The 26,825-nt window shown below is 45.0% G+C and overlaps 1 protein-coding gene across 6 annotated transcripts; it reads right to left on the reverse strand.

The window, feature by feature from the left end:
• Positions 1–26,757, reverse strand: Spart (spartin). 6 transcript variants are annotated; one of them, XM_048424564.3, is made up of 10 exons: positions 26,639–26,757; positions 23,511–23,605; positions 21,281–22,116; positions 17,999–18,196; positions 15,470–15,646; positions 13,797–13,920; positions 10,921–11,115; positions 10,321–10,479; positions 10,095–10,185; positions 1–1,876 (listed from the first exon to the last, which is right to left on the reverse strand). In XM_048424564.3, the coding sequence occupies exons 3-10, from the start codon at positions 22,112–22,114 to the stop codon at positions 1,609–1,611; spliced, it is 2,046 nt and encodes a 681-aa protein (XP_048280521.3). In that variant the 5' UTR covers positions 22,115–22,116; positions 23,511–23,605; positions 26,639–26,757; the 3' UTR covers positions 1–1,608. The 6 variants fall into 6 exon arrangements, with proteins under 6 accessions (XP_048280521.3, XP_048280524.3, XP_048280522.3 ...); XM_048424567.3 differs by lacking the exon at positions 26,639–26,757 and adding an exon at positions 26,379–26,553; XM_048424565.3 differs by lacking the exon at positions 26,639–26,757 and adding an exon at positions 26,326–26,553.
• Between the last annotated feature and the right edge of the window lie 68 nt (positions 26,758–26,825).

Raw genomic sequence — 26,825 nt, forward strand, 5'->3', positions numbered from 1 at the left:
AATTCAGAAATCATTTTATTCTCAAAGCACATTCATTAACCAATTAATGAAATCTAAAGGTAGTCAACTACAGGTTCAGAAATGATTATAATAGACATAACTATATAAACCAATATCAACCTTCAAAAGTCAACAAAATAATAAAATAACCATGGAATATTTAATTATATATTTGTAGCTTAAAGAATATCATCAAATGTCTATCCTGCCTTCCACTGAAGTGGGAATTACCCACCAAAGGATCCCATATTCTTTACCTTGATAGGAATAGGTTCCTCCCTTTAAAATCACTTACTGGCTTTTAGTATAAACTCTAATGACTGAGTGAAATATATTACTATCAGTAAGTGAAATGTTTATGTTTTACTTTCTGCAAATTTAGGAAAAATTTACAGAAGCAGATATGGAAACGTGATTTCTTAAAGCCATTAACAACGGCTTCAAAATTTAATAGAATATTAATCATACTTCAAAATACCACACCCCTCCCAAGGCTCAGGAACATGGGGGAAGAGGGGGTGCAAACACTGTAAAGACTGGCTGAACCGACATCTGGATACGGCAGGACTCCCAGCAGCTGGGGCTGCCTCCACGCCATAAACCACCTAACACCCCAGTATGGAACGGGCAGGGTCTCACAAACCCCCAGCCCTAGTTGAGGATCTATTGACAGTTAATGGCTTCTGGGGAGGGAGAGTCGGTTTTCTTTAGGGGTGTAGTCCCTGGCAGATGCTCGGTGCGTTACCCCACCCCCATGAGCAAATGGGCAGCACAGACCAGACTACTCTGGTTATTTAAAACATAAGAGCGTGAAGTTGGGAGGAGGGGTGAGGGTGAGCCTAGGAGGAGCTAGGGGAGAATATAATCAAAACAATTTCATCCAAGTACAAAATCCTCAAAGAATTAATAAAAATCATTCTCTCAAAAAATTGCATATTTTCAATCCTAAAGACGTGAAGAAACCTTTTCTTCGGGTTAAATCAAAAGGTCATTTTGGTTCCTAGCAGAGAGGTCTAGCAGAAAAGATAACATTGCAGAACTGCATGGCACTTCACGGTCAACCTCCTTCCTGTGTAAGAAAGACTTCTAAGATGTGATCTGAGAACACGCTTCAAGATCATGGTTTTATTTAGCTTATATGCTCAAAATTCTGTTGGGTCTCCCCAGGATCACAATTAGTGCAGCACAATTAGTGCAGAAAGGAGGCTCCGACGTTAGGTCACTCATCCCAGCATAAGGAGAACTCATGTGGCTGTGAACGCCGTTTGTATCGCTTCCTACTTTGCTTTCTGAAGGCTAGCACATATAAAAATAGATTGACATTAGGTTTAAGTCACATATATTATAAGCTTTATTTTAACTGCAAAAATATTTGAGCCACATTTAAGGGAAAATAAACTCACTGAGACTATAAACTGCATATTTCTAGAGGCCAGATGTAAGAATACTGATTATTTTTCTTGTGAGTGGATACATGCCCCAAGCTTCTGACAGTCATTTTGTAGGAATGAACACAAAGAAAACACTGCTCCTTGTGTGAAGAATCCACATCTGCTGTCGCACACACTCCGTCTGGTAAGGCTTTGGTGTAGGTCACTCCAGAACTCGTTATTTATCTTTCTTCTTTGCTCCTTTCTCCTCTTCCTCCGCCTGCTTTTCTGTGTTTCCTCCCACATCTGCGCTTGCCCCTCCTTGGCTCTCCTTCTGAGAGCTGTGAATGATCTGGTAGTCCTCAAGGAGTCTGTGCCCCGTCTGCTTTGCCGTTCTCTTCACCATGGCTTTGATGCCGATGTTGTCAATATTGTAGGCGGTGAGGCCAACGTTGATGGCGGAGTCCACTGCGTTGTGTGTAGCCTCTCCTGCATTGTGCCCATACCTTTGAAAAAACAGAAAGGGCAAGAATGACATACACAGTATTTCTGAAAACATTCTCCTGAAATCAGGAGCGACTGAGTTGTATGACTTCTGTACCATTCTTGAAAGCAAAACTGAAGGTTAGGTTTTAATTTAGTTAATAAGTGAAGACATGGGAGAATAAAAACCACAATTACAAAGCTGCCCTTTTAGCAAAAAAAAAAACCAAAAAACAAAAAACAAAGTATGTGTGAAGATAAAAGACTAGCTACAATGGTAATAAAAAAAACAATGGTGAAAAATCCCTAAACATAAATTAAAACAAACATTGTTAATCATTTAAATCTCTACTTCACTTCTCAAAGTAACAAATGTAGATGCAGCATCTACAGGACAACTAACCTTTGGCATCACAAATGCCCTTAAACCATGAGCATCTAAAGGACACAGAACCTCAGGCATCACAAATGCCCTTTAACCATGAGCATCTAAGGGACACAGAACCTCTAGCATCACAGATGCTCCCTAACCCATAAGCATTTGATTTGCCTCTAAGCAGAGATCCTGTGATGTTCCCCTGGTACACCACTCCACTGCCAACTCACTGGCCATCTTGCTGTCTTTAGAATCTGCAAAAGACACAGAAGCCCTGGACCTCTGCTGTTCTGTCTGTCCGTTCAGACATGTCACGACTTGATGCCTCCCGTGCCTTGAGCCATCACTGCTACTTTCTCAGTTCTAACCTGCTTACATGGCCTTGGCCCATGCACCCTGCCTCAGTGACAACCAATTCTATCTGACTGCCCTTTCTTCCTCCATAGCTCACTGTTGTCTATACACCATAGGATGTATTCATAGCAACTGTTAACATCTTTGCTTATCTCACTAAAATAGAAACCCCACTGCAGAGGGAAATCTTTGCTTTGTTCATAAATGTACCCTATGCTTCTGAGCATCTGGCATCCAGTAAGTGTTTCATGAATGAATTATATGATCACTTGTGGCGTTATCTCCCCTATCTCCTCCTCCCCAGCCCTCCTTCCTGCACGGACCAAGCTTACTGCAAGCTCAACCCTCTTGCCTCTGCCTTCCACTGTTGGCATTACAGGCAGGTACCATTATGCCTGACTTGTCTCAGATTCTTCACCCAGCATGCAACAGGTCACTGTACAATCAACTGCACACCCATGTTGATCACTGCTTTTTGCAGTAGTCAGGTGATAGAATCACCTAGGTGAGCATTACTGGCTGAATGAAAAAAAGAAAACTGAATGGATAAAAGAAAACCAGTGAGCTATGCACACAATCCAGCTAACTCAGCAACAAGGAAGTGAAATGTTGTCATTAGAAGGGAAGTGAGCAGAACCATGTTCAGTGAGAGAAGCTGGTGTCACACAGACCACTGTCCGAATTGTTTCTCTTACACATGAAATCTGAGGTGGGTGGAAAATTCAAGAGTAAAAAGTAGAGTCTATTCAGGATATGAGAGAAGAAAAGGGAGACAGGAAGGGCAATATAGGTGTGCATCATATACATACATGGATATGTCATAATGAAACTTACTGTTGTACACAATTAATATAGAACAATGAAAAACGCATAGTAAAATACATGAGAAATTATAAAAGTATACAGAAGTACTTAATATTGACAATGCTAGTAAGTCTTTAACACTGCAGCTCTGAGGAAGTAAATCTGAACAATACAAGGACGTCACAACCTCCCCTCTGTAATTTTACCCTTACCCTGATGACAGACTTTTGAAGTTTTGCTGATTCACAAAGCCCTGCCTATACAACAACCAAAGTCAAGGTTTAAATCCCCCTACACAGGAAACTCACGGAGAGAGCTGTCACCTCTGGACTTACTACATTTATTCATTTATCTGTGTATGCCAGTGTGAGGAGGTCAGGAGTCAGTTGTCTGCTTCCTTTGTGCAGCACCGAGCACAGGCGGCCAGGCTTGGCACTGAGGGCCAGCCCTTGACATTTTATACAAACACTGATCCTGCTTTTTGCTTTAAGGAATCCACTGCCAGCCTTCCTGACCGGAACAGACTTGCAACACCCTGGCTTTTCCAACCCAGTGCTGTCAGTCCAAAGCCACCTATCTTACTGTGGCTTGGATGGCTCCCCCAACCTTTCCTTAGCAGGGAATTAGTAATTACAAACAATAGAGCCCACAGTCAGTCAAATCTTATCTCAGAACCACCCTGGAATGTGGACTTCCTTATTAAGCATTAGCAGAAAGGCTTCCTGTAACTGCTTTCTGCGACCCCTCAGCATCGCGAAGGGTTGGCTGTCTTATAGAAGAGACACCATAGCTGAGGGAGTTCTCAGCGGATCCACCAGCTATGACTCAATAAAAGAATGAAGTGTGGGCTTCAGCATGGAAAAGTGACCATAACAAAAGTGACCTCTGGCAGTGATAACCAGGAAGTCTTTAAAGCCAAGTCTGAGAAGATAAAAGAACAGCACGACATTTCCTGGAGGACACTTTCCATCACCGTAGGGGCCGCGCAGAAAAGGGACTGTCTTCAAAGGAGGAAATTATACAGAAGCATGAATGCCCATCTCCGAATAGCTGGAATGCTCCTGCTCAGCAGTTTGATACCTCATGGAACAGGATATTTCTGTGTACAATGCACTTCTAAAAGCTACACCGTCCTTGATGTGTTAAATGAGTGAGTTGGTCTCTTCAGACTGCGAGAATTGCTACAATGTGGGAAACTCACCAACCTGGGAGTCAGGAAATGACATCAGATACTATGATCGTAAGACCTTGGCCAACTCTCTCCATCTCTGCACTTCAAGTTCATAAAAACATATATTTGAAATCACTTAGAAAATTCCTAAGTAAGGAATTATGGGGCTTTTACTTGCTGTGTTTAATTTTTAATATGCCCTCATTTATTGGCTCTAATAGCCCTTACCCACAATTCTCCTAATAGATGCCTATTCCTCTCTTCCTAGGTAATTAACCACTCAGCACTTTACTGCACTTCAACTCCAAACGTACTGCTCAAAACTCTTCAAAAGCATGGATCTGGATAAGAACATAAAGTCTAATTTCGATTTAATTATTTTTCACTTCTACTTTTTAGTAAATGATAGTTTCAGTTATACTTCATGGTCAAACACCACAACTGGAGGACAATAAAGTGACTGTAAAGATGTCCTAAGTCAGGGGTCTAATGTAACTGGAACCAGAGTTGTTCAGATATGCCCACTGTGTTTCCTGAGGTCGACAGAGGCAGAACGCTGCCGTGAGTCAAGATCCTACAGGTTAGTGCTTCAGTACGACATCTCCCACATCAATCAGTACTATGCTCAGAAAAAGTGACCTGGAATATTTCAAGGAGAAACAGATCTTATTCACCTATTTATTGAAAGTAGGCAAGCTATGGTTAGTTTAGGAAGGCCATGGAGGTGAAGATAAGGATCTTAAGTTTTTCGTGAAAGCAATGAAGGAAAATATCAGCAAAGGAATGCAATGAACCAAAAACGTATTTCCACAAGTCCCTATGACTCTGAAGGCAGTGGGAACTCAAGGCAGGAGACAAGCTTGTGTCCGCCGAGAAGGGAAGGTCAGTGTGAAGGTGGGGGCGCCAAGAGTGAGGTCAGCACGCGGTGCCTTAAAGACTACAATGGCATGTGACTGAGCCTGGTAAAGGACGAGAAATAGCCCTGAGACATGCTGCTGCACAGGTAGAAATTACAGCCATGGGCACAGAGGACTGGTGCTTGACAGTTTTATACCAACTTGACAAAAGATAGAGTCATCTGAGGGGGGGACCTTAATAAAGAAAATGCCTCTATAAAATGGGGCTATAGGGAACCCTGTAGGGTGCTTTAATTAGTGATTGATGGGGGAGGGCCCAGCCCACTGTGGGTGGGGTCATCTTGGGGCTGGTGGTCTTGGGCTGGTGGTCTTGGACGTGGACTGAGAAAGCCACAAGGAGCAGGCAATGAACATCATGTCTCCATGGTCTCTGCACAGCTTCTGCTTCCAGGTTCCTGCCCTGTTTGGGTTCCTGTCCTAACTTCCTTCAATATGAACAGTGATATGGAAGTGTAAGTCAAATAAACCCTCCCCCCTCCAGCAAAGGTGCCTCTGGTGCCTCATCACAGCAACAGAAACCCTTAGAAAGTGACGTTATACAAGGAAAAAGGAGGCTGCACTACAGTGAGACTCTAGAAAGAACCGAAGTGTAATGAACATGCCCAGAAAACAAAAAGCCTGATAACCCTAAAACAAGGTAGAGGTGCGGGGTTGGGACGCAGCTTAGAGGAAGAACGCTGAATGGCACCAACAGCGTCCTGAGTTCCATTCCCGGCATTAAACAAATAAAGGTCCAGACCTTAAAGGTATTTTTAAGTGTCAAATATGATATAAGTCAGCAAAGTAATGGCTACCCAAAACATATACTGTGTTCCTTCATCAAGAGCAAAACCCGACCAACACAAGAGAAGCCAGCGCTCTGCACCTGATCGTATCAGTACAGCTCTAGAACACCCAAGTCAACTCTGATTCCTTTTAGAAAACTGACGAACTTAAACCTGTCACTAACAAAATGAGAAATGATGGGGAGAATGAAGGACCTAGAGATCATGTTCAAGAGACCGGAGTCCTCAGATAAGAAAAAACAAGAGACAGGGACAATGGTGCTGCTTAAATATCTGTACAGATCTGCATGCAAGAGAGGAGCCAGACTAATCCCTGCATGGGTGTCAAGCAGATCCGTCTTCAGAGACTATGGCATCTGTCATTGGAGCTAATTCCTCACTTCTACAAATTTTACTCTAAATCCAATACAAGCTAGTGACATCTGAAAGTAAAATTCTTCTAGTAAAATACTGTTAGTTATTCTTCCATAACTGGATAAAAATGAAATTTTACCAGGAGAAAATACAAGCAGACCAAACCTGCTGCAGCAACATCATCCTCCTTAGCAAGCCAGAGAGGAGCCAAGGAGACACTGTGGCTCTAGAAGTTAAGCTGCAGCGAGGGTTATCTAGTGGGCAGCCGCTGCAGCTGGACTCAGTGCGCTAGGCTGCGTATGGCTTTCCAGTATTCCTGTATGTCTCCACCTGCCTAAATCTAAAAAAGTGAGACCAAAGTATTAAAGTAACAGATAAAAAAAAAAGTCTAAATATTCACCTGAAAGATTCAGTGTCCCTACTCCCTCCCACCCAGGCCAGCAAACACCAGGTAAGAAAGCTCATCTAAAGCATTTGTTTTCCTCCCAGGCAGGATGCACATGATTTAGGCAGATTTAAAACTCTGTAGGAGAGCAGCGGCTTCCACAGGCAGCGAGGACACAGCTTCTTCATCACACTAAATCGGTAGACACCAATAAATACTCATTCTGCTTTCTCCAGGGTCATACGTGTAAAGATATAGAAAGTGTAGATTTAAATCCCATTCTGTCACTAAGCTGTTGCCAGCTCAGCCGATAGGTTTCATCAAAGACATTTTCTACTTCTGGGCCTTCACAGGCACAAAATCTGTAATTCTGGGGTCAAATCCTGACTCCCTCATGGCCTTTTCCTTCTTGCCAAGACTCTAACTGTATAAGCGAAGTCACTGTTGATGAAATCGCTCCTCTAGGCACGAGGTCAATGCTGGGTAATTCTGCTTTATTTATTCACACTGCGCATCTCTGGGGAAAAGAAAACAACGCTAACACAGCACCACAGGATTGCACTCACTCAGGGCCATGGTTAAAATACTAGGGGTTTGAATAAAAGTGGCCCTCATAGGCTCCTAGGGAGAGGCACTATTGGGAGGTGTGATCTTGTTGGAGGAAGTGCACCACTGAGGATGGGCTTTGGGGTTTCAGAAGCCCAAGGCAGGCCCAGTGTCTCTCTCTCCCTGCTGCTTACTCTCAGGTAAAAACTCTCAGCTCCTTCTTCAGCACCATCTGCCTGAAGGCTGCCATGCTTCCGGCTGTGACAATGGCCTAGACCTCTGGAACTCTAAGCAGACCCAGCTGAATGCTCTCCTTTAGTAAGAGTCGCTGTGGTCATGGTTTCCTCAGAGCAATGAAACCCTGGACAAGTACCTTGTTTATCACACCAACCTCCTCACTAATAATCCACACATTTTTGGAAAAGGTTAAACAAGCACCCTCACTTCCCAATATCTGTACTAAGAAATGGTAATTATAATTCACTCTGTATTTGTTCTCAGCTGAGTAAACCTGACCACCCAAGCTGATTGCCATGTTGCTTTGAATTAAAGGCATACCCCACGCTGAAAGAACAAACAATTTAGGATGGAAATTAAACTTAGTACTACCTAAGCTGAAAGCAATCTAAATAACGGAAGACTGATGGTTCCAGAAGCCAGTCCAGAACTTAAGAAGCTGAACGGACAGCCCACCAAGTGCAGAGGTGTCTCAGCACGCTTCCCCAGTGTAAGCAGAGTACGGATGTGACGACAGCTACTTGGTTTATACCACAGCTCCAGCACTTGACTAGGAACGTAACTCCAGCAAGCTCTTTAACTTCTAATGTTTTGGTTTCCTTATAAAACTGTGATAGAAGCATTAAAATTAATTAACACATATGACTAACCCTGAACACATACATTAAGTATGAACTCAAATAGTACCACTACTAATATTACATTTTTGCATGTGCATAAAATATGCATGTGCATATTGTATGCATGTTTGCATGTACATGTGTGTGGAGGCCCCACCTGTTCCTCGATCACTCTACACTTTATTAATTGAGGAAGATTATCTCGCTGAACCCAGAGATCTCCAATTCCATCTTGTTCCAGGAAACCATTTCTGTACCCCGACCCCTACAAGGGGCTGCCACACCTGCCTGGCTTTGTGTTGGTTTGGGGATCTGAACTCCCAATTCTCCAGTTACTTGTAAGGCAAGAACTTTATCCACTGAGTTATCTCTCCAGCCCTACTGCTCTTTTTATTTTCATAAATAAATAGTAAGATCCAAACTAATTTGAAGCTAACCAAACAACTCGGGTTCCACTAGATTTAATTCTTAGACCCCAATTTCTCTGATTCAGACAGAAGGCAGGAGACCAAAGGTACATGCCATGCACATGTGAAATGTCACACTGAAACCCAGTTTTGTACAATACACATTGGTAAAAACCTAAGTTCAAACAAAGAAAACACCCAAAAGCCAGCGTTTTAAATTTGTTCTTTAATAACACCGCTAAAGTATTTGTTTCTCAAGTGTTTGAAACCAGGTATATCTTGCCACCTTTGGCCTAGTTTAAACTAGTAACCGTTATGTAGCTTGTTGGGGACACAGTTGACTCATTCCTCTCACTGGCTCGACTGCTTTTGCTCAACTCCACAACTGCTGACCATAACAAAACCCAATGCTGACACCACAGTTCTGTGAGTGACTTCCCTTTCACGGCTTCTCTAAAGCAGCCAGGCTATCCCACCTCCACCCCAAAGGCCCACGGACCTTAATAAGGTCACAGGCCCTCTTTCTTCTCCTCTTTGGCATGCCTGTCCTCCTGGTGCCCGCCCCCTGGCTGAGGACCCTGCTGCCTGCACACAGTGCGGGGTTCTGGAGTAAGCTCTGCCTTCCTCTGCCTCCCTGTGCCATTCCCACTGTGTCTCAGCAGTCAGGAACTGGACACAGATCTGAGGATCTGAGGAGCTTCCTGGGACAAAGACACTGGCTGTGAGTTGTATGCAAGCTTGAGGTCACTGCTAAGGTGAAGGGGTCAGTGAGTCTAATAGCAACTAAGCAGGGCACACTGAAGTCAGCTCTCTCCAGGGATCTCCAGGTCAAGGGAGGAGATCGTGCCTCCAACTATCAGATAAGCTGTGCACATCCATGTCTGTCCTGTCTACTGACCATGTGAAACGGACAGCATCTCTAGTGCAATATAAATGTGCAGTGGGAACCATGACTCAGTCGTCACGGCGCTCTGATGAGCCAATGCTAATGCGAGGCCTCCAATCCAATCAAATCTTTATTTTTTCCTTCAAGCAAACACTTCTGTCAAAATTATGTAGTCAAAAATTAAACATATTCTTTGCATTAATGAACATTTATAACAATTAGCAGCATAAATCAAAGCCACAGGAGTTCAATCAGCAGACTAACATTTTTCCGTATTTAGGAAACAGTGAGTAAAAAATATGCCATCAGAAATTTAAGTAAGGACATAAATCTTAAGCGTCATGGATTGAGTTGATGACACAGGAAACCTATTTATCTCTAAAATGAAGTTGCACTTACTTGTATCTGACGGTTTGTACGGTTTCTGCAGACACATTGCTGACAATGCATTTAGCTGCACACTCCAAGCCCTGCCACACAGTTGAAAATCCTGTAAAGGTATTTAAAAGTCAGTCTCGCCTAAGGTACACAGCCTGCCTGAGTGTCTCAGGTAGCTCAGTGCCCTTCTAGAAACACAACAAAAATAAAAACAAAAAACCAAAATAAACCCAGGGCCGTTTGTTACCTTGAACACTACTTGCTGCCACAACCATGGCACCATCCAGAGTGGACTTTCCATCTTTGTCTCTCTTAAGAGATTCTGGAACGAGTTTGCTTCCATGCTTCTTGACATGCGGAGCGAGCTCTTTGCCAACGCAGTTTGCTACTGTGCAGACGCCATCAACTAGCACAACCGCAGACAAAAGGCTCAAAGAAACTGTTCTCTTGATGTTAGCACCTGCCTCAAGCAAAGTTCTCGAACGACCATCCCCAACTGCCTTTCTGCGTGACTGCTACTGTCTCTGTTAGCTGTTGCTGTATCTATGGAAACTCAGCCTCTCTGACACACTTCTGTTAGAAAGAAAACCATCCACTTCCATTTTTCTGAGGTGTCAAAAAAGATAATCTTACTGAATTTAGTGGAATCCACTGAAGACTGGTGTGACTCTATAAAAACAAATCTTGGGGCTGTGATGCTAAAGTGTCACCCGGGGAGACAGACAGTACGACTGCGCTGCTGGGCTGCAGGTGTAACTGTGGGGGAGGGGAGGCACGCCATCTGTACTCTTTCCTTGTGGAGCAGTGGAGCCTCTGTAAGGAGCCCACAGGAAGCATGGGCACTTACCCAGGAACTGGCTGACTTTCGCTGCTCCTCCAGTTGCCTGCTTTGCTATGTAGAGGCCCTTGGTGACAGCCGGACTCACTTCCACCGGTTTTTCCTCTGGCTGGATGCGCTCTCGGAGTTTAGAAGCTCCTTTCTGGATGGCTTTGCCAGTAAATTCAGCACCTTTGACTAAACCCCAGCTCACCCAGGAAGCACCTTTTACAAGGGAAATTTAAAATTGTAGCGATTATGGTTAGTTATGCCTTTAAATCCTTTAATAGTATGAGCATAAAACAAGGTTCAGTAGTAGATCCTACATCGGCCACGAACATGCCAACTGCACACCTACAGCTTCTTCCTGAAGCTAATCTTATTTTATGTGTTTGTCTGAATGTATGTGCACTACATGCATGCAGTACCCAAAGAGGCCAGGAGAGGGTGGAAGATTCCCTAGAACTGAAGTTACAGGTGTTTGAGAGTCACCATGAGGATGCTGGGAACGAAATCCAGGTCTTCTGCAAAGTGGTCAGTGCTTTTAACCACTGAGCCATCTGCGGTCTGACTGAAGCCCTTTCTAACTAAGCCTTTTACTTAGGTCACACATCTTTCTGGACCAGAATCCTGCATTACTCTGGGCTGTATAACAATATGCAGGAATCTGCTGCTGACCACACTTTTCTATGATCAAATCCTGATGTTGACTCCTGAATTGAGGTCATTAAGGCAGCATCTGGCTGGAGAAATGAGGCACTCTTGTCCTTTCTACCTTAATTTAGGCAACACTGGTCCTAATGAAATCCTGAGAAAGACAATTCAAGCAAGAAACCAAAGAACTTGGTTTCTGAAGACTCTTGCTTGCTTTAGACTCAAGCATTAACTGGGCAGGGGATCTTGTTCTCTTAATCCTATGGTCTGCTGAACCTAATGACAGAAGCATGAGCACCCTGGAAAAGTCGGGAGCAGCTTGGCCTGCAGCTGTCTCTGGGGTGTGGGCCCACCCTTGGCTTTACTAATGCTTCCCACAGCCTGAACTAGAAAAGCTGTTGCCACCAAGACATAAAGAAGGCAGAGCCTTGTGTAGGGGGAGAGAGGTCTTCAGCCAGAGGACACTGCGGTGGGGGGGGGGGCGCTAGAGAAATACAAAGAAGCAAGAGGAGCACCTCCTCCTCTCAAAAGCTTGCAGTTTACATCTCCGCTACAGCCAGCTCTAGAACAGAAAGCTCCTAAACACATTCATTCTCTCCAGATCCAGATCTGTGGTAGGAAACAGTGCGAGGTCACGTGACAAGCACAGCTATTTATTCAGAGGAGCAACAGCTCAAAGTAGGTAGCAGCAACTAATTAGGAAGCTTTCTTTTTCTGCTCTCCCTCAAGGACCAGCTACAACCCTGGTGAGGGGAGTCCAGGAAGAACAAAGGCCTGAGGACAGCCATCAAACCTAACACCACAGTTTCTGGACTGTTCTAGATCAAACCTAACACTGCAGTTTCTGGACTGTTCTAGATCAAACCCAACACTGCAGTTTCTGGGCTGTTCTAGATCAAACCTAACACTACAGTTTCTGGAGTGTTCTAGATCAAACCCAACACTGCAGTTTCTGGACTGTTCTAGATCAAACCTAACACCACAGTTTCTGGAGTGTTCTAGATCAAACATAACACTACAGTTTCAGGATTATTCTTCACTTTTACTGACTTAAGGAAATCAGCCATTAGTACTTGTACTAAAATAGAAAACACAAACCATGGCTTCTTCCCCTGGTAGAAGGGAGCAGAGACCCCAGGGGAAACAGATCTGACTTCCTGATACATTTTCAATTATTTAATTATAAGAAATAACTTTAGAACACTGATGTTTCTATATTTTGGCCTTGATATTCAAAATCTAGATAATGGGGAGTAATGGCACATGAGGGGCTACTGAGTCCCCAGTTACATGTGTTTTCTCTTCTCTTATTTATGGGGCCCCAAGCCTGTAAGTGACCTATCTAAGCACCCCATCATTCTGAAGCCCATCAAATTATTAGTTGTGTGAATGCAGAACAGTTCTCTGTGGCCTGAAGACTGTGTGAGGTCAGGGTGCTAGTGGGAGATACTGTGGACCTAACAGACAGGACCTTAGGTCAAGCATTATTACCTCAAAAGAAGTATGGGGCCCTAGCCCCTGCAGCTGCTGCTCCCCATTTCTCATCTCCTGTTCTGGCAGTCTTATGAGAGGCCCAAAGCAGCAGAGCACCCACCCAGGGACTGCTGCCTCCTGAGCCACAAGACAACCATTTTGGCTTTACAAAGGTCTCGGGTATTTTGCCGTAGCAGCAGAAAGCTACTACACTTCTAGACGAGAGAGCAATTTTTCACTCTCTTGGGAAGCATCTTTGCTGCTGTAACAAACACGGCAAAATTGCAGTTGATAAGCAGCAGAGATTCGCTTCTTGGAAAGCCAGGACTGGGATGCTGGCGAGGCACTCTTGATGGCACCAGAAGCAGGGCAGCCTCCAGGGCCCCTTCAATGAAGAACCAATCTTGATCACACAGGCTCCTCCCTCACAACCCAGTGGCTGTTCAAAGACCTCACTTTCTATTTTGTGATTTTGGGGGTTGCTGCTTCAACATGGGGATCTTAGAGGGCATGAACCCCAGAACATGACACTGGGGGAGGGGATAAAGGATGAGAACACATGAGACAGGACATGATTTATGCTCACATTCTTTGATAGCTGAGGGATCCCTGGAAGAACACAAACTTAAACAGCAATGTGCTGCCTTCTCGGAAGCCCCGCCCTGCCACCTGTCAGTCAGTATTTTTAATCTGTTATTTAATATATAAAAATCTATAAGCAACACTTTTACTGGTTCCAGGTTTGACACCATGGGGGCTAATGAACAGCTCTGCAGTACCTGACAGAATGTTGTGGGCCACTTTCTCGCTCCATTCAGGTAGTTCTTTCGACTTTTCTTGTGGACTTGGCTCACAGGGCACAATCTGACTCAAATTAACTTCTTCACTTGGAGTATCTTTAGTCTAAACAGGAAAAATAGTTCAAAATGTAAAGATTAGTGAAGTACAAAGGAAAGAAAGGAGAGCATTATATAACAGACTGTCAGCAAACACTAGCTGAGGCGAGGGAAGGCATCCACCTTGTTAATAAAAAGAGAAAACCAGAATTGCCACAAAACTGAAAAGGCTCTGGTCTTAAACAAGCTCCCACTGATGTGCTCTAGGTAGAAATACAACTCCAACACAGCATCTACTAAATCAGAGTCAAACTAGCCATGTCCTCCTCCCACCAGCTCATGACCTGTGTCACATGGCCATCACCCCTCAGAGTTGCACGTCTATGGTACTGTCAGGTTAAAAGATTAGATGACTCCGCCAGTAAGGAAGGACTGTAAGTGAACTGGTTTTGGTAGAAGAAAATGTTCAATTGGACACCTGAATATCTAGCTACACAATGGCCTGCCATCCCACTTAAATGGAAACATCAGTACACCAGCACTTCACAGACAGCGTCAAAGGGTTTGGCCAACACCCAAACTCAAAGCCAAGTTCATCCATTCTGAGAACCCAGAATCAGAGTAACCACAGACCTCAGAATGTTATAAAATAGCTGGAAAGAACAAAGATTTTTCATGCACAACAGATTACAAAGAACTTGGCTTTTAAAAAGATAAGAGGATTGTGGAATTTATAAACACACCACACACACACACACACACACACACACACACACACACACACACTCAACTCCCCAAAACAAAACAACTCTTCTTTATAGGAGAAGAACTATCTGTCAGTAAAACCCAAAGAAAATCTGTATCACTGGGGCCAATGTCTCCAACATATAAAAACTCCTGGAGACTGAGCAGAAAAAGATTAATGACCCAATAACAAAAATGGGTGTAGAGGAATAGACAGTACAGAGTGCCTACCATCATCCAAAACAAAATGAATGTAAACTACAATATTCTGAAATATAATTTCTTGACTATCACATTGTTAAGATATATATATATATATATATATATATATATATATATATATATATATATATATATATACACAAAAACACTGTCCACCCAGGCTGTGAGGAAAGGAGTATGTAGCTCTCCTATCTGATGGGATCCAGCGGACCCTGAAGTCACAAGGCAGTGCTCAGTTCTGCAAATATTAGGACTAAGCTTTTCCATACATATGATATATAATCTATATAAAATTTAATTTGAAATTATCAACAAGAAATAATACATAGAATAATTAAGATAATGTTTTTCAAGAGCAAAAGCAGAATGATTTTTTCTTCTTCACAAATTCACAGAAAATCCATTCTCCATTTATACATTATTTATTAGGAGAAGGAGCACAAATACAGAGCAAGCTCTTAGCCAACAAGCAGAGAAAGCATTAATAAAAAAAGAGTATGTGGTCCTTAGTGTAAAAATAAAAAGCTTTTGAAATACTGAAGGAGACACAAAGTCCCTCTTAAAGCAGTGTGGGATTGTGATGTTTGTGACACTGCTGTGGTGGATGGCCGTCAGACTGGGAGACACTTCCCACTGCCTCTGTAACTTGCCTTTTTCCCACGCTTTCCTTTATGGCGTGCATCCTTGCTGCCTTGATCTATTGAAGAATCTGAAGAACCCGACTGCCTGATATCGGTGCCAGAAGCTTCTTTCCGTGGCTCAGAGGGGTGTCTTGCTCTCCCAGGGATCTGGAATTCATCTTCTCCCTCTGCTCTATTCCAGTTTGCCTGGAGCATAAAGGACTGGGCTTAGCTCTGCTGGTCTTTGCAGGACATTCCTCTGGGTACACTACAGCATGTGCTCATGACACACACATTCAAATACCAGTGTCTGAGTGCATAGATAACTACCGTTGCTGGTATCCCTTGTGTATGCTAACCCGTGTGTGCAGCCATGTGTGCTCATGGCATGAAGCACATGTGACAGTCACAGGATAGTCTTGGGTGTTGGTCCTCACCTTCACAACACTGGCGTTTTAAAGGGTCTCCTGCATGCCGTTTGGCCAGGCACATCTTGGATTCCTGGAGATCTTCCTGCCTCTGCTTCCCTAGCTGGACAGGGCTGGGCTGGGATTGCAGATGCCAGTGCTACTGTGTACAGCTTTTAGCAGTTCTGGAATCCACTCTCCTGAGCCTTGCAGAACAGGTGCTCTGCCCTCTGAGCCACAACCTAGACCTTGCTTTCTCCTGTCTACACTGCTGTCACCTCCTTACCAAACAAACCTCTGGAGCTTCTTGGGTTATGTAAGATGGTGACAGGGAAGTTCAAAAGAAAAGGTATAAAAGCAACCATTAGCAGCTGTTCATGTGAGCTACCTTGAATGGATACTGCTACTTTGGGATTTAATTAATGCAGTAATAAACCTGAGGATATACAGAAAGTTGAGAATATATTCAAAGGCAAGGAATGAACAAAGCTCATGTATAAGTGCACTGTACTGGTGGAAGGGGTCAAGTGTGTGCATTGCATGCCGAAGATATTGTGCTGGCACATACTCTGCTGGACGAACAAAAGCTTAAATGTAAAAATCAGAGCCAATACTTGCAGCTTACAATTGATACTCTGCAACAGCACAGAAACGAAAATAAAATAGAGCCAAAGAGCAAAATAAAAGAGAGCAGCATCCTGCAACCCTGGAGTCTCCTTAGGTCCTTCCCTGAAGCCTGACAGTGAAGGCCCACGGAGGTGAGGGCAAAGGTGTCCTTTACTAGGCTTGTAAGCACGTACACGTGACCACAGTGAACATGATGGTTACTCTTGTCAGCCTCGTGGGATTTAAACGACCATGGGAGCCAATCTCTGGGCACATCTGGGAGGCATTATTGAACCACGTTAACCGAGGCAGGAAGATCCACTCTAGGCAGCGTCATCCCATGAGCTGGGGTCCTGACCCAATAAAAAGGGCAGAGCGGTCCGAGCACCAGCCTTCATCTCCCTCTGCTTCCTGGCTGTAGATACAGGACCAGCTGCCTTGCACTCCTGCTGCCACACTCAGCCCTGTGACAGGTTATATCCTCCAGGCGTGCCAAAATCAGCTGTCCCTTCCATAAGTCCCTCTGTCGGGTGTTTTGTTGCAGCAACAAGTGACTAATCAGCAAGTGAGCAGTAAAGCTGGGTGTGACCACATCCACTCCCCACATTCCAGTCTTCACACACGCCTTCCTGTGGACACACAGGCAGTGATGTACACAGAGGCTGTGTGTTATGTTATCACTGATTAAGTTACTGCACACACACACAGGCACACATGCACACACATACACACACGTGGGCACACACACACATCTACACAGAGGTTCTATGTTATGTCATCACTGATTAAGTTACTGCCCGTACACACACACACACACACACACACACACACACACACACACGGAAGCACACGTGCACACACACACACACTTGCACATACTACCCAGCTATATCCTTAGCTTTTCCTGTCCCTGCTCACGGCACCCTGCTACTGACACAGTTTAACTGGTTAATAAAAGAACCCAATACCTGGTGACTGAAGGAAACAAAAGATTACATCGCCATGCTGTCAACTGAACTTAGCTGCAAGTAACTGTCAACACTCATAATTCTTTAAAAAAGAAACTTTACCACACTTACTTAGCTCAACCCCTTGGGACCATGTATCACATTTTATTTGGCCTTCATTCACCATGAGAATATTGTGTCAACCAACATCTCCTTCAAATACCATTTATACACCTCATATGTCCAAATCTACTAAAGCGGAATTACCTTCAGAGTTTTACATCGCTGTAAACAATGGTGAAGTAGGCACCATCCACGGGGCATGACCACCTGCTAGCTGTCAAATGAGAACTTCGGTTCCCACCACTGCCCAGTGAGGAGGACAGTATCACTGACCTCGTGTTACAGTGAGAAAACTACAAGCAGAGCAGGCTGGTACAGCTAGGCTAACAGCTACCACACAGTGAATTTAACTCCAGCGCCTACGATCTGCACAACCGGCGGCAGACAGCTCTCATCTCCCTGAAGCCTGTTACGGGTCTTTGGAGGTACACCTCTGGTGCTCACGCTTAGGTCAGTTCACCTAGGAATCCGGTTACCTGGAGCCGAAGGTCAGACATCTGCCTTAGCAGATCCTCAAACAGCTCCCTGTCATCTTCTGGAAGCTCGGATGACAGAACGACCCCTACGAAGCACCCTGCGGCTTGTAACATGGTGTCTGGAAACATGTAGGCTCCCGCAGTGCACTTCAGAACTGGCGACCTATCAGGAACTAGAGGGTACAACCAGTCACACACCTGAAAGATTCGGGGAGAACAGGCCGTCAGTGAGGGGATCGCATGAAATTGCTACATTAAAAGCAAACGTTAGGGTTTGGTGCATTTTAGGGTTTACAGACCCACCATCAGCAAACCATAAGTAAACCATCCTCTACCTTGGTCTTCCTGCATTAAACACCTCTGTAAACACCCTGCTAAGTCTTCCTGCGGCCTTAGGGCTCCTGAGTTTGACTGAAGATGGTGCTAGCATTAGATAGAAGATGGTCAATACAAACCGAGGGCTGGTTATTCTAACTAGCTCCCTTTACCACACGATGACTTTCCAGTACAGTACTGATGCTATCCACTTAAGCCTCACAGCATCCTATCAAACCAGCTGGTCCCTTTCACTGTTAACGGGCAAATAAAAGAATACAATTGTCACATTAACAGGGGAACCAGTAATATTCTGGTTAAACATATTACATCCTCAGAAACCTATCATTTCTTTATAGTGAAGATGCAAATCTTTTCTTGAAGCATGGTATTTAACCTATACAGGCACAGCTGGTCATTCCTTACTCAGCGTGCACCGATAAACCCTCTCCTCTCACCCCATCTACACACCTTGGCTTCCAGTAGCCATCAATCCACTCTTGGTCTTTAGACCAGGTGGCACTGGCTCTCTGTGTCTGGCTATTCTCACTGAACAGAATGGCCTCCAGTTTGTGTGCACAGTTCCCACTCACATACACATACCACGTTTCCTTCATTCATTAATCCCGGGAACCATCAGGTCATTTCCATTGTGAAAACGGTCTGCCATAGTCGTTTTACGACAAAAGCTGAGGCACAGCCAGGGCACCTAAGTTCTCAGCACTGACAACCACAAGGTGCAGCTTGCATCTAAGCACATTCTTTATGTTAGAGACAAGGTTTAGGTTTTGCTTTGCAAGTGTCCAGGGAACCTGATGTGGCAGACACAGAGCAGAACATTGTATGCCATTGGGGACTGAGACTAAAGCCAAATGATACTGTGGATCCACCTGGGGAGGTCAGTTTTTCCCAACACTCAGACTTAAGTTCATATCCTGGCTATCCAAACAGAATTCCTAAATGTATTCCTCTGTCATGTATTACACTCTCTAGCAACTGAAGTATAATTGCCCCAACCTTAGAACACCATCAACCATAAAGAAACCCAAGGATCGATCGAGGGATCATTCGATCGATCAATCAACTGAAACAAAAGGATCTCAGACACATCGCCCCCTGCTGGCCAGCAGAAGATAAATGCGCAAAGGCTACATGCTCAATGCTGACTTCTGGAGAGGGCCTGACAAACATTTTCAAAATCTTTTTTTTTTTTTAAATAGATTTTCTTCTCTATCTCTCAAAATCCATCAATTTTGACTATAGTAAAATTCAGGTAGATTAGAACAAAGCTTACTACAATGTTTTCTAAAGTATGGCGTGAAGCCAGGGAACTCAGAAACCTAAACAACAACAAAAGCCCAACAACTCAATAGCTACTTATTTTATGTGTATTAGAAAATCCGCTTATTGAAAATAACCTTATTCTCATGTCCTAAACAGATTAACAATGATTTTTTTGAGCATAGGAGACTCTATCTAATTTCTAACCGACAGCTGTGCAGCTGTGCTTTCTGCTGGTTTGGGTTGGGTTTGTTTTTTTTTTTTTTTGGTTTTTTTTTAGGATAAATATATTCAGTAGACACTCATTAATTCTTCAGAACACTGCTACAAATAGCTAATATGTGAATGACAGTCAATTAATGAAACGTGGGGTGCAATTCTACTTTTTATTTAGGACCCAAAAGCAACGTTTGTAAAATGTTAAGAACCAAACTGAATCAAGTAAGAAAGACAAACTGGTGGTGGGACCGGAGCATCTTCTCAGCTGAGATCCGGCAGCCAAGCGCCGGCCATCTTTCTGATGCTCTCTTCCTGCACCTCCCGAGCCAAGGACCCAGAGAGCTCTTAGGCCCCATGACTATGCAACACTGTTGCAAGACCAGCAGAAACTCTCTACAGCCCCTCCCCTAACCTCAGTCTTAAGCCTGCTCTTGTTAACCCTAAGGCTTCCTCCTTAAGATAAACAGTCAATGCCTCTTGTTTAGTAATGAATCTTTCCACTGTGCCCCAAGAATGTTTTCCACATCTATGATTAGCTCCCAACCATTGTTAAAAGACTTTCAGCCTGGCTTCCATAAGAACCAGGGCAAAGCAGCATTAGGACCGCAGGCAGCCGGTGCCTAGTTCTATTATCTTATCTGACTCTGGGCACAGGCAACCGCTTTGTTTAAACAGTGATGTCTCTTCAACACAAACCCACTGAATGTACACTGCGTCCCGGTTTTCAAGAGCCCATCTCCCAGTAACCCTTTCCCAGCAGATGGCGGCTGGACTGTACCCCAGCAGACCCCATTAAGCCCACAGCGTTGCCCTGACACACATTTGCTTCTCATCAGTCTTTACTCCTGGACCATTCTGGCCATCCTAGCTGCAGTTCAGCCCTTTAGGCCAAGGCTTCGCAGCCTCGCCTGACTGAGGTTTAGGGATGGATAATTTTCCTCCTGATGGGCTATACTGTGTGGCCACTGAGCAGTTTCTCTGGCCGCTCTATTACACCAGGTAACCACCACCTTTCAGTTGTAATGCAAACACTTGCAGACACTGTCAAAAAAGATCCCTCAAGGGGTAAAACCACTCCTGGTAGAGTGGTTCTAGGCCAGTCCAGACCCCCAGGTGGGTCTTGATAACGTCTATGGATATTCACAGGCCTATGTCAGCATGATTCACATAAATTCCCTTTGAAATTCAAGTAACTGCATTTCTTCTTCAGACAAAATGTAGCTTTCTTAGGTCCTAAAATCAATCAAAAATAAAACCAAAACCAGATTTTTTAACTTTAAAAAGAGGAAATGCCAGCACACACAAACATGGATGTATTCAGAACTCTGTAGATTCAACCCGAACTCTGTAGATTCAACCCTTTTTCTTTTGCTCTTATTCTGGATGTGCTACAAACATCAACAAATGAAAATGAGGTACACTACCTGTTTCTAGGCTTATACCCACACATTGCTTCGAAGAGCTTACCTGGAGAAACCCTGGAGGGCGGTTCAGAACAGTATCCAGAGAATTATCCAAGAACCTCACGATGCGCAGGTACCCAGGGTATGACGGAGCACTAACCTCTCCCGCAGGGTTTACAAAAAAGATCTGCACTCCGTTTGGTATCAAAATCAGCTCGTCTGCATCGAGCCCCAAGGACTCGAGAGGGGGAGGCTGGGAATGGTTCCTATAGAAGTCTTCTCCCACTGACGAGAACTCCCCGGAGTCTGTTCCGTAGGAAACAGTGTAGTGACCCTCCGCAGCCTGGGGGGTGTAGGCTGGGGGTGCTTCAGCGGGACAGCTGGGTGAAGGTAAGAGCCCAGCAGAAGGTGCAGCACCTGGCCTGGTGCCTGTGGCACCTGTGGCACCTGTGGCACCTGCAGCAGAGACGCTCCCATCTACTTCAGCAGGCTGGGGGGCTGAACTAACAGATTCTGGCTCTGGGGACTTCTTGCAGGGATCTTCAGGAGGGAACTCTGGGTATAACTTGGGCACATCCTGAAGGTCGTTCCGTAGAGACGTGGCAAGGCCCTTCTCTAGGATCTCTAGCCTGGTGCGGACATTCTGAAGGGTCTCTTTCATCTTCTGCTGCATCTGTCTGGCGGACTCCAATGCAGGGCCTGTGCACCCCGGCTCTGCCGCGACACTGATGCCCCTAAGCAGGTGTCCTATTCCTTGCTTGTAGTAGTTCTTTGCTTCTTCCTTCTGCCCTAGCTCATCCGTGTTCAGCCCTTTATTAACAAACAAAAAGGCCTTCTCGTAAGCTTCCTTGATGATCTTAATCTCAGCAGGTTCTCCGTTTGCCTGCTCTCGCTCCATCTCTGCAAGACAAGAAACACCGCCTGCCATTACCCAGTTAGCTTTTTGCATACTTAGCTCTCTTTCTCACACAAATGAATTTCAAGGATGGTGCCTGCCTGTTCACAACTGCACACCCAACCCTTCAGACAAAACATTCAGGATCAACTTTACAGTTGATAAATAAATATGCCTGATCCTAAAATACCATAAAGGGAGCTAGAGAGGTGGATCAGAGTTTAGCTCCAAGCTCCAGGGGACCTCTTCCCAACACATTAACCCCAAGGCTGGGGAAGTGGATCCCTGGGGCTCACTGGCAGGCTGGTAGTCTACTTGGTCAGCTCCAGGAGAGTTCCAGATCCTGTCTCAAGCTAAAGAAAAACAAGGTGCTGGCTCCAGAGGAAGAGCCCCGCCCACAGCTGACCTCAAAGGGAAAAAATCTGTAAGATAAAAGATAGGCATGTGCCCAGAAGGACACCCCTCCCTCCCGCCCAAAAAATTAGCTTTTAGAGATCACACATATCTGGAAGGTAAACTCAGTGGAGAGAGAAAATGTTAATAAATGCCCAGAATGGATAGCAATGAAATAAAAGGCTGAACAGGAAATTACAATAAAATTAGAACATTGTCTAAAAGGCCCATGCAAAGGACAAAACGCTCTGAAATGCAGAATAGAGAAAATGATGGAAAGAGTAGCAGGAGTAACAGGTCAGATAAAAGAGGAGGCAGAAATCCCAGGCTTAAACCATGCTGACAGGGGCCGGACAGCAGCCTTGGGGGACCTGATGGGGTGTGAGGCAGACCTCAGGACAGTTACTTGCACACCACAGTTAGTGGAATCCCAGGGCTGAAGACGGAATTCCCGAGGTAGTTCCAGAGTGACATAGCCAGACTGGAAGGCACTTCAGAAAGCATTCAGGAAATAAAACCCTGCAATTTCTGGTGTGTTTCTAGGTTTTAGGGAAAATTTATAGAACCCTGGAAGAATGCAGGATTTAATCAGTAAAAATGAAAATCGGAGATAAAAATGAAGACAATTATTAACTCCTGATAAAACATGCCAAACAAAGCCCATAAAGTAATCAGGGCATATTTCTGTTTCTCTTGGTGTCTAAAATCGAAAATAGAGGATCTTGACGTTAGCAAAATGATGCAACAAACCGTACCTAGGGAACAGAATAACGGGGGGATGGAAAGTTTGTGTGCCAGGACGAAGGCGCTAAAACCTCTGTAGTGGGACTTTAGCTGCAATGCCCAAGGCTGAAGCAAGCAGTAGTGTTAGCATACTGCTGAGAGCCACGGAGACACCAAGAACTGGGTCAGAAAACCAATCCGAGCAGCCTTTGGAAGGAAGCAGAGAGGCTGGCTTACAAGATATTTAATTTTTTATGTACGTGGTGAAAGGCGAGTTACTTACTTTACAGAATAAATACAAGCCTTGCCGTAGCAGCCGCCTTGTCCGAGAAGATTACACTGCGGTCCACAAAATTAATATTTATTTTCCAGGAACCACTATCAAAGTAAAAGGAAACAGGTGAAACTTCAACGACAGCTTTTATTTATCTCATACAATGAAGTATCATTCCGGCATGTATCTAAATGAGTTGGGGAGGATTTTCCTCCTTTGTGTGATGTCTTCCAAAGACAGCCTATGCTGTACTTCAAAGTCTATGTCCAATTTAACGTACCCACAGCAAACGCTCAATGCCCATATGTGCTGGCCACTCTGGACTCCTTACAGTTTCTCAGGGCAGTAAAAAAAATATAGTCAAGGGGCAGAAGAGTATCTCCACAGCTGTCTACACAGTGAAGGGGCCACAGGTTTCAGCAGTCAGACTTCTCAGAAGTGAAAAACAGACCCGCCAATAGCCGGTCCAGTCACAGCAACTTCACGGTAGTGGACAGAACACACTCAGCCCCCAGTTCAGGAACTATCGCATACAAGTGGCCATATAAAAACCCGTATTTGCCCTACCCCCGTGTCACTACCCTGGAATCCTACCCTGCCGTCACCACAATGCCACAGATATCCACAGACCTCAGCCACTTTCTCCTCCCAGAAGCCACAGGATAAACGTTCTACAGTTCATTTTCTAGTGCACGAGGAGGCATGGAGTCTGAAGCGCACAAACTTCTAGCAAAGTCATCTACATAGTGCTGGGCCACATGTGTGACTGGCTGTGTTGGGCTGCGTGTGGTTTCTGGGCAGCAGGCTGGGCTCGTGTGCTTAGAATAAAACAGAGAACTAAACAGAGGAAAACTGTCTACTATACGTCTCAGGAAGACTGAAAAGCTGTTAAAGATTTCATATGCTTTAATTCTCAAAGTCTGGAACCAGAAAGGTCTTTGGAAGGCCAATCTGAAGTAATGAAGGACTCCATTAGCTTGATAATAATAAAAAAAAAGGTGGACTTTTAACTTTTAAACATTTATTTCTTCTGATCTGTATGTGAACAAGTCTGAGTGTAAAATGTTGGCAGACACATGCCCAGACCTGGGGAGGTCAGAGGACAACGCCGGGGTGTGTATCCTGGTCTTTTACCCGGTCTAACACAGGGTCTTTTGCCTCCCCACTCCCATCCCCTGCTCCACAGACAAGGCTCGCTCTCCCTTCCATCTCTCAGTAGGAGGGCTGGGATTACAGGTTTTGGGGGGATCTGAACTCAGGTCCTCAGGCTTAGCTCTTTACTCACTGAGTCATCTCTTCAGCCCACTTAAACATTCTAATAAAAGATTTAAGAGACAACTCCTTCAAGCATAGCAATATGAACACTCATATGTGTATGTATGTGGTTCATTTTGCACCAGTAGAAGTAAAATTCTGTTTCAAAATCCTTGGAAACTCAGAGCCATTCCATGACAGAAAAGGTAGCAAACAATAATTCTTAAGGGAAATAGCAAGAGAAGGTCTAATGCCAGCATTCCCGGTCCATTACAAAAGGGAGGATGGGAAGCGTTTGTTATTTAAATTAGATGACAAATTACACGAAGACATTTATAGGGCACAAAGTCATAGTGCAGTCTGACTTTTGAACTATTTCGATCTTTTAAAGATTTTATTATTTTTAATTATGCACATGTGGAGAGGGGCAGGTGTGTGCACCTGAGTGTAGGTACCCAGAGGCACTGAATCCCCTGAAGCTGGAATTAGAGGCAGTTATAGCCCTGGGAACTGAACTTGGGTCCTCTGCAAGTGAAGTACCTGTTGCCTACTGAGCTCCATTGCCCGATTTTTTTAAAAAATACAATATGGAATAATGAAATAAAGCTAATTAACTTACTCATCACCCTAGAGATATGACATTTAAAGAAATGAAAAGAGCTGAGACTGAGTCTCAGTGCTGTGTACAATAACTATTCCATGATCAGCTATTGTCGGCAGACAGAACCGAGATCCCAAAACTACATCACTTACTCCTATCCCGGTAGGAAACATGGGGTACTGATACTCGGGGTGGCGTCTAGTCGACTCCTGTACCATCCTAGTCAGTACAACTTGCTAGGGAAACTGTGTGCTTCAGAAAGCACCATGCATGGGCAGCAAACCACAACCCACATTAGTACATAAGTTTCCCATTTCAAACAAGTCCTTCACAGCCATCAATTAAGACAATCAGGAAAGAGCACGAACTAAGAGTAACTCCCTCGGAACGGGGAGCATTCTTCTACTGCCCTCTTATTCGCGTAAGAGCTTCTGTAAACTTTAAGACAGTTGCTAACTTCTTAGATATCCGAGAGTCATTTTACCGAGACAAAATTTATCTAATAAAAATTAAAAGGCAAGATCGTTAAGTGTATATATAATACAACATAGCAAATCCCGAGGATCGTCAAGAAATATCACAACCATGGGAATAACGGAGCCAGGCGTACACTAACGCAATAAATAACGCAGCGTCACAAAACCGTGAGCATTCCCAGAGAAAACTTTTTCCAGATACGAAGTTAGGCCGCAGGGGTCCTCGGAGACGCTGGATGCCAGTAACCAGTGTGTTCCAATGAGCAAAACCCCCACGCCGTTCATTTCCAGTGCTGTTGCTCACCTTTGGGCAAGCTCTAGGTTCTGGGGAGCGAGAAAGCCAGTGGGGTTTGGAGAGAGAACCGTGGATGAGCAGGGACCAGGTATGGGAGAACTCACGCCGGGAGCAAGCAAGGATCAGGGATGGGAGAACCCAAGACTGGAGAACCAGAACCGGGGGGTGTGCGGGAACCAGGGATGGGAAGACCCGCACCAGGGATGCGCAGTGTCCTGGGGCGGGAGGATCTAGGACCTGAGCGCCGTTACCGGGGCCAGCACTGTGGGAGGTGGAGGGAGGGCGAAGGCTCCTTCAGTACTAGCTGGAATACCCTCTGCAGGACTTCTGGAAACTTCTCCGGTTAGAAGGGCTTCCCTGCAAGATGCCGGCGTGGCGCGGGCCGCAGCCCCCCACAGCCTGCGGCGTATTAGTTAGTCCAGACTCACAAAGCCCGCGTGACGCCCTCTGTGGCCGGCCCCGCCCACGCGTCACCACACCCGCGCCGAGCTGAGCTTTGGCCCACTCTGACCTTCCAGATGGAGCACGGGGCGTCAGCGGTCCGCTCCGAGCCCGAGAGCCCACTGAGAGCACGGGCACAGGCCTGACACCCTCCAGCCCCAGCCAGGCCTAGGCCACGTCGGACCGCGCCTGCGCACTCCCTACCGGCCGCCCCGGGGCCGCCGAAGGGACCCGGAGAGCGACGGGCGATGACAGCC

Source organism: Myodes glareolus, chromosome 20 (genome assembly GCF_982192425.1).
Source record: "Myodes glareolus chromosome 20, mMyoGla1.1, whole genome shotgun sequence".
Classification (NCBI taxonomy): domain Eukaryota; kingdom Metazoa; phylum Chordata; class Mammalia; order Rodentia; family Cricetidae; genus Myodes; species Myodes glareolus.

Excerpts from the sequence above, each read along its gene's own strand:
- Spart (XM_048424564.3), bottom strand. The coding sequence starts at position 22,114 with ATGGAGCGAGAGCAGGCAAACGGAGAACCTGCTGAGATTAAGATCATC. Across the intron at positions 15,647-17,998 it reads TGTCTGACCTTCGGCTCCAG|GCAAACTGGAATAGAGCAGA; the intron begins GTAACCGGATTC and ends TTTATGCTCCAG. Across the intron at positions 11,116-13,796 it reads GGCCCACAACATTCTGTCAG|GTGCTTCCTGGGTGAGCTGG; the intron begins GTACTGCAGAGC and ends CCCTTGTAAAAG.